The sequence below is a fragment of the Vipera berus genome (assembly GCF_964194415.1).
Source record: "Vipera berus genome assembly, chromosome: 16".
Taxonomy (NCBI): Eukaryota; Metazoa; Chordata; class Lepidosauria; order Squamata; family Viperidae; genus Vipera; species Vipera berus.
The window spans coordinates 9,530,964-9,542,348 of NC_138219.1; the positions used below are offsets into that span (position 1 = coordinate 9,530,964).

General features: G+C 49.7%; 1 protein-coding gene across 1 annotated transcript; it reads left to right on the top strand.

Moving 5' to 3' along the window:
- The first annotated feature begins 4,131 nt into the window (after nucleotides 1–4,131).
- On the top strand, nucleotides 4,132–9,549 carry LOC308675387 (methanethiol oxidase-like). Its single transcript, XM_081340685.1, has 10 exons — nucleotides 4,132–4,423; nucleotides 5,497–5,682; nucleotides 5,951–6,071; nucleotides 6,180–6,362; nucleotides 6,894–7,072; nucleotides 7,908–7,986; nucleotides 8,223–8,344; nucleotides 8,603–8,695; nucleotides 8,909–9,027; nucleotides 9,260–9,549. Exons 1-10 carry the CDS (start codon nucleotides 4,283–4,285, stop codon nucleotides 9,420–9,422), a joined length of 1,386 nt encoding a protein of 461 aa, XP_081196811.1. The 5' UTR covers nucleotides 4,132–4,282; the 3' UTR covers nucleotides 9,423–9,549.
- Nucleotides 9,550–11,385: the final 1,836 nt, after the last annotated feature.

Sequence of the window (11,385 nt, forward strand, 5' to 3'; positions counted from 1 at the left end):
AGGTCTTTGTCAATCCGTCAGGGAACCAAGTTCGGCTTAAGTTTCTCATGGAAAAATCCTGAGCATCGGGGACCCCCAGAAGTGGACTTTAACTCTGGCCGTTTAACCTGATGCAGAGAACCTCACTGAGGTTTTGCTTCTGGGCGCCTGGTCTTCCACTCCTATCCTGAAGGCTTATAAATCAGCGAGAGTCCTAGTGTCTTTTTAACACTCACTCTTAGAAGGCTCATCAGGCAGACCACAGAGTCTGAAATTGCTTTTTCCTTGGGATACTACTACTACTTCTTGCTTACTCCTGCGCGTAGATGAGGGGTACCCTGTTCTGCCACAAGGGGGCACTCGCACACCGTGCCCAAGCAAAGCCATCACTGTTGTGGGACAGCCCTAATCCAGGATTTTAAGCATCCCTAACAAACAGCCACGGGCCGTCACCACCAGCCATCAGAAGTCACACCTTCAGTCACAACGTTAAGGGAAGGTGGCAAAGAAGGAGAAAGGGCCGTTTCTTGTGCAGTTTGTGAGTCGGTCCAGTTTGAAAGCAGAATGCCAAGGGCTACTAAGGCCTCCTCTCTCCGTGTTGACATTTTCATTTTAAGCAGCTTCGTTGATAAACGAGTCAAACAAAAGCAAAATAAGCAGTCATTTCCTTCTGAACCCTTAGTATGAAGCTGGTTTGCTTTCAGCTCCAGTAGCCTAACAAGCCTACATTTGATAAAGCGAGGGCACTTTGGAATGCACGAGGCCGCCTTTTGCGTGATCGTGCCCAACCATCGTTACCCAGTTGGGCTGCCTCCGCGGAACTTGAATCAAACTTCGAACGGTCCAGGTCCGTAGAACGTGAGGGTTGGAAAAGGGGCCTTGGAGATCGTCTAAACTGACCCTCTTGTCTGGTGTGGGAATGGAGATGGATCAGGGTGTGGGGGGGGTCCCATAAATGTGGGAGGCTACAGCTCCTTTTTCTATCAAACTCAACAAACGGAAGGGAGGGCAGGTGGGTAAGACCTCAACGAAAAGGAGGAACTTGTCAAACTCTATCTAAGAAGGCAGAGCTGAAAGAAAGAGTTTGAAAGAGGGAAGATGGGAGGTTAAGACCCATTGAATCACTTCTCTAATACCATCCTGCCAGAGTGATCAAGGGCTCTACCGAACGGCTGGCACTCAGCAACGGGAAGAGCTTAGCAGGCGTAATTCAGAGAAGGAAAGTCCGTCCTAACCAGAATAATGCTAGTAAACTACAACAAAGACACCAAATGAAAAGTGCTGAGCTGCTGAAAAGCAGATCCCCAATTTTCTCCTTTTTATGTCCTCGTGCTGCTTTTCCAGCTTCATTGCCAGAACAGCAGATCTCTTAATTCCTTCCCCTCTCCCCACAGTGCACAAACTGGGATCATTTCAAAAGGCCAGGGTAAGGTTCAAGTTCCCACTACTGGAAATAAAAGCTACCCAGGTTAGGACACAGCTGACAAGGCTTGCTGGACCCACGTTATAAGGCACGGAGCTTTCTTGCAATTTGAAAAAGACGCTGACGTCAGTTGCAATTCTAGCTTCTCGAGACTGCAAAAAAACCAAGAAGCAAGGATGCTTCTAGGATGAGAAGCGAAATGTCTTTAAAAAAAAAAAAGGAAGTAAGGTTGTCTTTTGAAAAAGCACCTTTGGTGTAAACCAACCCAAAAACCTTTGATTTACCCCGAGGGGCAGATGACGTGCAGGCAGGCCTCCATTCCTTTTCGCAAAGCCCTCAGATCATGAAACCCTCCCCAAATTTTGTAGCTTCTCTTTCTGACAGCATTCCCTCTCAAGCGAGCTATTCTCAATGCGTGCCAAACTACATTTACCCTGTGAATCTGGTTATTCATATCTGAGTCAGAAAACCTCCAAAAACGGAAGAGGTGATGGGGGTTCAGATAAGCTGCTCTGAGAATGCAGTCAAAAGCGTGAGGAGAATGTGATGAAACAAAAGAATTAGGGCCCCAAAGGACGCGGAGCGAGGCTCCGTCTGCTCCCACGGGATATATATATAAACCGGCTGCAAGGAAGCTGGAAAATCTCAGGTGTGCAAGCAGAGGCAGAGCGAGAGAGAGACAGAAATGATCAAACAACGAACAAAAGAAGAAGTTTCCGAAGAAGCCGAGTCAATCCGTCTCGTGCATTGGAGGCACCTGACTTTTTCCCCAAAGCCGCCAGTCCGCAACCTTTTTTTAAAACACCCACATCCCCTTCCCCACCTCCCGCTGTACAGAAGCTAAATCTCTCTCTTCTCTCTTTTTGAAGACGTAGAAGAATGTTGCTATCCAACACCCTTGGATGCCATGAAAGGTAAGAAGGGGGTGGTACCCTCCCATTCCGGAGAGCAGGGCAGGGCAGGGGATGTCGGGTCCAGCCACAGAGGTGAGGAATGGGCTCAAACTTCATTTTAAGCCACCTCGTTGTGGTGTGTGGAAGAAGCTCAACAAATAAGTTGAGCCATTTGGCGTGGGACGACTGATCTGGTATTGGAATCCCTTGACCGACGGATTAGCCCACAGCCACAATACCCTAAGAGCAGGGGTTGAACACCAGTTGTAGCTCAGACAGAACTCTTTGAAGGTTCAGGCCCAGGAGCCTAAAATGTGGATATCTTCCCTAGGGCCTCAGGAGAAGCTGATGTACGTGCTTTGCGTCTTAACCAGGACAGGAACCCAGAAGCCGGATTATCTTGCCACGGTGGATGTGGATCCCAAATCTCCCACTTATTGCCAAGTAGGAGGATACTTAGTTCTTTGGGCTGGTGCTGTGAATGCTTGTTCGGTTTCCTTCCCATTGGGCCTCTAATACCTTGCATTGCAGCTGCAAGTCGAGGAACATTTATACTAACACGTTAAGATACATTCTCAGTTTCCAAAATACTTGGAAACCTGGGAAAAATTAAGTTAAATCAAATTAAGGGAGTCCTTTGTTCTAAGCTCAGCAGCTCCCAGCATCTGGACTGTTTCCAGCCGTTCTGTTCCTCAGTGCCTAATGAGTGTCTTCAGGCGGATCTGCCATCTTCACATTTTTGTGTCAGCAGAGTCGTGGTCAGGTACGCCTAGCGCAGACACCTTAACTAGGTGCAGCTGAGGCAGGGACCGTCCTGGCAGAGCTGCGGGAAGCCTAAAGAATCATTAGCTGGCACTGTAGCCTCCTGCGCTACGATGCAACGGGCTTGCTCACAATGCACGAAATAAGCGGGCGATGCTCAGACGCCAGCTGTTGCGTTCACACACGGGAGAACTTGGGAAGGGAAGAAAAAGACTTGTTGCAGGGATGCCTGTTCTGTCGGTGAGATTCTGCTTGCCAGTTGGAAGTGGAAGGAACATGCATTCACCGGCTGCAAATGCCGTTCATTAATGATGAGCTTCACTTCATGGGCTGGAACACTTGCAGATGTGGGTTGAGATAACTTGTTCTGAGGATGCAATCAAAAGCGTGTGAGGAGAAAGAGATGAAACAGACCTGTTAATAGGGCCTCTCTTTCTGAGCAGCCCCAAAAGGTGTGGAATCAGCTGGCTGGGCTTCTCTGATATGGGATGAAGGGAGAGAGCCTCTGGGTTTTCAGGGATCAGCAATTTTCTTAATGAGTTCCTTCGGCGTGCACCCTCCGGGAATGCAACAAGGTTTGGTCAGGTCTCCTGGGTTATATAAACCGGATGCAGACAGGCTGGAGAATCTCAGGCATGCAAGCTGCGGCAGTGCTAAAGAGAGAGAAGGAAATGCACAAGCAACGAGCAAGAGATGGGGAGAAGGCACCTGCAAAGATGCCAAGCAAAGGTTGGGAATCGATCTGGCTTTGTTCCCCAATGGAACCTGTCTCCTTCAAACACCTGCGTCTTCTTTCTCCCTCATGCTGCCAAGAAGCTAAATCTCTCTGTCTCTCTCTCTCTCTTTCCTTTTTCAGAGGGAGAAGTATGTTGCTATCCGGGCCCTGGGTATCCAACGCCTTTGGATGCCATGAGAGGTAAGAAGGGGGGGATCCGATCCTCTTCCGGAGAGCAGAGCAGGGAAGTGGGTGTTGAGTCCAGGCAGAGCTGCGCAGGTGAGGCGTGGGCTCACACTTCGTATTAAGCCGCCTCGATTGAAGCATGAAGGGTGGAGCAAGCTTAACGAAGTCGTCGGGCGTAAGACTTCCGATCCGGTATCAAGATCCTGGAACAAAGATTCAATCCATAGCACAAGTTAACCCAGTAACCAACTTTAACAGGATGGGCAAATGTAAAAGTTGTAGCTCAAACAAAACCGTTTTAAGGTTCAAGTCCAAGATCCTAAAATGTGGATTTATCTTTTTTCCCCTCCAGGACCGCGAGAGAGGCTGATGTATGTGACTTGCGTCTTAACTGAGTCAGGGACCCAGATGCCAGATTATCTTGCCACAGTGGATGTTGATCCTAAATCTCCCACTTTTTGCCAAGTATGACAGCACTTACTTCTTTGGGAACATGGGAACGCTTGTCCGGCTTCCTCTTCCTCGTTTAATACCTGGCGTTCCAGTTCAGGGTCTGTGGATGGGGGCGGAAGATAAAAAGTTGCTTTGTAATGCTCCAAATGGACATAAAACCTGAGAGATGTTTCAGAAGTACACGGGGGGGGGGGGCTGAACTCAGAGGCAGCTCTCACTCCGTCTTAGCAAACGAAGGAGATCGCTTACAGACTGAAACCAGAGGTGTTGGAATTGAAGTAATTTAGGGAAATAGTCAGTTCGCTTAATGGCTGCTTCACTCACTGACCGGGTTCCCGGCTGCAATTGTTGCCCTAAGTGGAGGGCAATCTGCGCTATTTACCACACGCTCAGAGATATTTTCAATTTCTAAGACACTTTTTACTAAAGACTAGAATAATAAAATCAAGCTGGGAACAATTAAGTTAAATCAAATTAAGGGAGTCCTTGGTTCCAAGCTCAGCAGCTCCCGGCATCTGGACTGTTTCCAGCCGTTCTGTTCCTCGGTGCCTAATGAGTGTCTTCAGGCGGATCTGCCATGTTCACATTTTTGTGTCAGCAGAGTCGTGGTCAGGTACGCCTAGCGCAGACACCTTAACTAGGTGCAGCTGAGGCAGGAACCGTCCTGGCAGAGCTGCGGGAAGCCTAAAGAATCATTAGCTGGCACTGTAGCCTCCTGCGCTACGATGCAACGGGCTTGCTCACAATGCACGAAATAAGCGGGCGATGCTCAGACGCCAGCTGTTGCGTTCACACACGCGAGAACTTGGGAAGAAAAAGACTTGTTGCAGAGATGCCCGTTCTGTCGGTGAGATTCTGCTTGCCAGTTGGAAGTGGAAGGAACATGCGTTGTGTCAGCAACAATCCACCACCGACACGATCTTCCACCAAGCAGAAGACTTACTAGCAAAAATTCCACTCCGCGTTTGCATCCAAAAACATGTGCAGATCACAAACTCTTGGGAATCACACGGAGAAGCCCAACTCCAGGCAAGGAGATAAATAATGCTTGTTTAATCTCTGCCACCCCAATCTTCCCCCACCAGGTTATTCACCGGCTGCAAATGCCGTTCATTAATGATCAGCTTCACTGTTCGGGCTGGAACACTGGAAGTAGCTGCTTTGGAGACCCCACCAAGAAGCGCAACCGGCTGGTCCTTCCGTGTTTCAGCTCTTCGCGGATTTATGTTGTGGACACGGGGTCTGACCCCCAAGCTCCCTGCCTGTTTAAGGTAGGCCCCCCACTGACAGAGGGTGCAAGTCAGGGAATTGGGCTGGAAGGGGTTCCCCAAAGGCCCCTGTGATGTGGGGGGGGCTTTAAAGCTGTATACCACCATTACCGACCCCCTGACCTGGCCCCGACCTCTTAACGTCCATTTTCACAGGGGTCTTGGCGTTTTTAGACAAAAGCATTTTGCAGAAGTGAGAAGAAGGAAAACAGAATTGCAATGTAAGAGTTTTTATTTATTTATTTTCTCTCCCCCTCCCCAACCCCGACAGGTGATTGAACCTAGGGAGGTCTTCTGTAAAACCAACCTGGCTACATTGCGCACCGCACACTTTATGCCCCCCGGAGATGTCGTGATCGCCGCTCTAGGGGACCTCTATGGCAACGGAAAAGGTACCACTGGGCAGAGCCCTTTTCCTTTCGGCCAACCCTTCCCGGCAGTCACCTGCACCTGTCTGAGTTAATTTGCATTCCTCCCTCCCCCGCACACCCCAATCGCAGGAGCATTTGTTGTTGTGGATGCGGAAACCTGGGAAGTGAAGGGCACCTGGAACCACCCCGGGGATGCCACTGCCAAAGGCTGCGACTTCTGGTTCCAACCCAGGCAAAACGTCCTAGTCAGCACTGAAGCAGGAGACCCCAAATTTTTATTTAATGGCTTCAACCCTGAAGATCTGAAGAAAGGTGAGGTGCCAAAACTATGCCAACTTCTGGCACGTTGGAATTCAAAACCCAGCAGGTCTGCCCTCCAATGTAAGGAGGGAGCCGGGACTCTTTGAGGAAATGGGACGCTGAGGGGGCGCTGGTGGCCCCCTAGCCAACCCCCTTGCCCACCCTAACCCTAACCCTTCCCCAAGAGCTGGCAGCTCAGCTTCTGCTTGGAGGCCTCCGACAGGAGAAAGCCCCCAGCCTTCCAAGGCCCCCAACCTTTTGGGCACCAGGGACCGCTTCTGCGGGGAGAGGGTTTTCCGCGGACCGGAGGGGGCCTGGTTTCACGTACCGCCTGCATCCCCACGGATGGGGCTTTGCTTGTTTGGGTGGCCCGGTTTCTGGGCTGCTGCAGCCCGGTGCCAGTCCATGGGCCGGGGGTCGGGGGGACCCCTGTTCTGAGCAACTGCTTAGCGAAACCCTCTGCCTCCCCCTGGGCGCTTTCTAGCAGGAAGCATTCCTACTCACCAGAAGAAATGAAGCCGATTCTTCTCTTTTCCTCCGCAGACCGCTATGGGCGCTGCCTGAATGTGTGGGACCTGACCACCCACTGCCTTGTCCAGTCCATTGACCTGGGGGAGGATTCTGCCCCCCTGCATGTCCGTTTCTTGCACAACCCAGATTCCCCACATGGCTTTGTGGGCTGCGCCCTTGACGGCGCTTTGCATCACATTTTCAGAAAGCAGGTGAAAACGAGTAGGATTTCTTTCTCCTTTCCGTGAGAAAGAGCCGGCATCCGAGGCTTCAGCTTAGAATAAATTACAGAGTTAATGGATAAAATGCAGCGGTTAAAACAACCCAATATACTACAGGTAGTTCTCGACTTATGGCCAAAATTAGGACAGGAACTTCCATTGCTAAGTGAAAGGGAGTCACATCTGATGTTTAGCAGCTTTTTGCCATGGCTGTTAAGTGAATCACGTGGGTCATTAAGGAAATCCAGCTTCCCCCGTTGACTTAGCTTCTCAAAAGACCTCTGGGGAGGTCGCGAATGAGGACCACGTGACACCACAAGTATCCTAAATCCACGCCAAGTGCTGAATTTCGACCACCTGACCAGGGGAACAGAGGTCATAGTTCACTTTTTTCAGAACCATCGTAACTTCAAATGGCTGTAAGCTGAGGACTACCTGTAATTCGTCTTCTGTGATCATGACGATATGGAAGTCCTCAGCAACAGGAACCTGAATGTTGAATCGCAGAGTCAGAAGAAGATTTGGGGACAAAGGGGGTCACCCTGAGGGAGTGGGCCACCCAGCTCCATCGGTTCATCTTCTTTTTATGGCAGAGAAACCGTGTTAACTTCTCCTGAGGAGAAAGGGGGCTGAAAGAGAATGGAGAGAGCGCCAAGGACCCCCCAGGAGCTGAAAGAGTGGAACTCAGAAGCTACAGGAGTATTTCAAATCTCTTTGAAAGGCTTCAGATCAGGAGGCAGACACAACAGGAAGCGGAAGGGCTGGTGCGAATGTGTTGGAAGGGAGACCTTTCCACGTCCCAACCAGCCTTGTGTGTCCCTTGCAGGATGGGTCGTGGGCCACGGAGAAGGTAATCCAGATCCCAAAGAAGGTGGTCACTGGCTGGAACCAACCTGAAATGGCATGTGAGTAAATAAAGTTCAGGGGGGCTTTTGTCCTGGCGCTTAGGTCTCCATCCTCCACCTTTGTATTGTGCTGGAGTTCACACCCTCTGGGAAGGATTTTCAGCATCTTTGGAGAACGGGCCGAGTGCCTCGTGGCCGAGAGATCGGCACATTTTGGGGAAACACCAAGACGTCCAAAACTTTCCATGCCAGGGAATTAAACCTGGCCTTATTTCTCGGCACCTTCTGCTCTCCAGCGTTCCTCGCAGCCATTGTCATTTCGCTGGATGACCGTTTCCTGTACCTGAGCAACTGGTACCACGGCGACGTCCGACAGTACGACATCTCCGACCCCCACTGCCCTCGGCTGACGGGCCAGGTGAGCCCCCTCCCGCCCAAAGGCCCTGCAACCGTGAGGAAGGCCCGGGGTCGTCTTCTTCCACCGTCAGAACCAGGATGTTGGGTTAAGCAGACGTTGGGTTAACCCAGGCCCCATTTACCGGCAACTGCTGGGAGAACCTCCACATTCAGACGGGGTCCACCTTCAAATACCGCGGTCTGGGCAGAGAGAAAGGGCAGCTCGGGGAAGGGCAGACTGTCCTTCGGCCTGAGCTGACCCTCCCTTTGGGCCCCGCAGGTGTTTGTCGGAGGCAGCATCCAGAAAGGCGGGGTGGTGACTGTGATTAGGGACGAAGAGCTCGAATGCCAACCAGATCCGTTCATGCTCCAGGTGAGCCTCCCTTTTCTCAGAAGGGTTCCGGGTTCGAGACGCGTACGGGAAACGGGCTGGGCATAACTGTCAATGGACAGCGTGGATTCTCGGTGGGACACCTTGAAATGCCCCAAATGAGTCTCCTGAGGCAGACTGAAACTAAGCAGCCACATGTTCCCCTTTATGGACCACCTACGTTTCTTGACCACTCCTCGCTTTTTTTCACCTCAGGGGAGGAGAGTCCACGGGGGACCCCAAATGCTCCAGCTCAGCTTGGACGGAAAAAGGCTTTATGTCACCAACAGCCTCTGCACAGTGTGGGACAAGCAATTTTACCCACAACTGGTCAGGTACGGGGTCTTTGGTCTTAATATTCATACCAAGTTTGCAAATTTTGCTCTCCTCCTTCTCCTCTTCCTCATTGTATTACATGCCAAACCTATCCCTACTTTTTGTTACTTTGTCGTTAGTTCTCCATTCATACCGGAATTTCATTTGTTCTCCTTTCTAGAGTTCCCTAATGAGCTGTTCTAACTTTATGGAAACCCTCTTTTCTACCCCTGAATTCTTCTTCCTTTGCAGGGAGGGGTCAGTCATGCTCCAGATTGATGTGGACACCGAGAGAGGGGGCCTCTGTGTGAACCCGGACTTCCTGGTGGATTTCGGGAAGGAGCCGTATGGTCCCGCTCGTGCATATGAAATGCGTTACCCGGGAGGAGACTGCACCTCGGAGATCTGGACCTGAGACCCTCCTCCCAGCCCACCCTCCTGCTAAGCTAGCCTTTAGGGGGCAGGAAGTGGGCTGTGGAGCAAGTCAAAACCAGAATGTTGGTTTGTAGTTTAATCCCACTGCACAGATTTCCGTGTTCGAAGAGGATGCAAAGAAATTAAAATTGTCATTGTAATAAAAGATTTTCTTATTAATACAGAGTCTCGGAGCTAACTTTTATTTGAAGATGAGAATTCAGCAGAGGGAGGGAGAAAACCATTTATATTGGGAGGGGGCACAACTTTGGCAGGGGGCTTCTTTTGAAACACACGCTAGGCACTGACATTTCTATGGTGTCAGCTCTCAAAAAAATACATGGTTGTCTACCTACTACACGTTAGAGAGAGAGAGAGAGAGAGAGAGAGAGAGAGAGAGAGAGAGAGAGAGAGAGAGAGAGAGAGAGAGAGAGAGATTACCCTCAACAGCCGGGGGGGTGCACTCTCAACCCCTCCCATCCCAGACTAAAACAGAGCCACCTCTAACCCTTCCCCTCCCCAGCTGGTCGCGGAGGAGGGCGAATTGCCAGAGCATCCTAGCCCAGGTGGACACCAAGAATCACGGAGAGTTACTAAGTCCATGAAGGCAAACTTGACTGACACAGGCCAGAAGCTGCCCAACTTGTCTTAATGTTGTGACAAAACATGTCAACACGTCTAATTGTATTAAACTTATGGTTCTACGAAACTGCGCTTTGTCTGGGGTTTTCGTCTTCCATGATATTATTTGACTGAGGGATGCAGCAACACTTGATGTGGTAGGGCCTTTCCTGCCTTTATATTCACTGGGTGTCGGCTAAACGATCTACAATGCAATTATAATGTAGCGAAATAGGATAACACCTATGAAAAGCAGTGCCAGGAGAAAAACGATGGCAATTAAAGGAATTCCAAACACACTGTCAAGGAATGAACCCTTGGCAGTGTGTTCTTGGAATCCATCGATGTTCAAGTTTCATAACACTCACTATCACAGGGAAAAAACGTGGTAAAAACTAACTCTTTCACATCCTCTCTTCTCAGAGGAGGCTCTGCAATGTTATGAACCAAACGTCGACACCAAGAAAGGCAGCTTAAAAGGATGAAAATTTCCACACCCTCCTCCCAGCTGCAAGGTTACCTTTGATATTGGGATCTAAGAGATTCCCTACTTTGACTGCATCAGGGCATCCCAAACGTGACTTTAACTCAGTGCAAGAGAAGCCCTGAACCACACTGAACTTTTGATTCTTTCTGCATCTTGGCACCTACTCAAAGCTTACAAACTAACCAATAGTGAGAGTCGTAGGGTGTTTTTAAAAATCACTGCAGATAGTGTAGCATGCAAACAAGAAAAAGTTTAGAGTTGCTTTTTCCTTGAGATGCTACTTCTTTCTTGCCTGGTGTGTGTGTGGCGTGCCCTGTTTGGCCACAAAGGGACACGTGAAGCCTGCACATCAACACAGTGCTCATCTTTCGGCAGGGCAGCCCTAACCCAGGATTTTAAGAATTCCTGCATCCGGAACAAATATCCACCAGCACCAAAGCCATCAGCGATCGCACTAAGGGAAGGTGGGAAAGGGGCAGAAAGGACTGTTTCTCATACAACGTGTGACTCTGTCAAGTCTGAAACCTGAATGTTTTTAGCAGTGCTTTTTTTGTAAAATAAAAAGGTGCCGGAACTCACACATGTCATACAACCCACCTTGCCTACAAGGTTCTATCCAAAAAAAGGTGCCGGAACTCCGTTCTGAGCATTCTATGACAAAAAAAGCCCTGGTTTTTAGGCTTTCTAGCAATGTTCACACTTTCATTTTAAACCCTGAAATGCAGTCTAGCGCTTTAATCTACAAAGAAAACAAAATAAGCATTAATTTCCCCCTGAGCCCTTAATACGAAGCTCATTTGCTTTTACCTTCAGGAATTTAACAAGCCTTTATTTGATAAAGCGCTGGAGCTTGGGA

Bases quoted from the DNA above. Each gene is read 5' to 3' on its own strand.
- LOC308675387 (XM_081340685.1), top strand. From the start codon at position 4,283: ATGTGGATTTATCTTTTTTCCCCTCCAGGACCGCGAGAGAGGCTGATG. The intron at 5,683-5,950 runs GTAGGCCCCCCA...CAACCCCGACAG, and splicing joins AAGCTCCCTGCCTGTTTAAG to GTGATTGAACCTAGGGAGGT. The intron at 7,987-8,222 runs GTGAGTAAATAA...TCTGCTCTCCAG, and splicing joins GAACCAACCTGAAATGGCAT to CGTTCCTCGCAGCCATTGTC.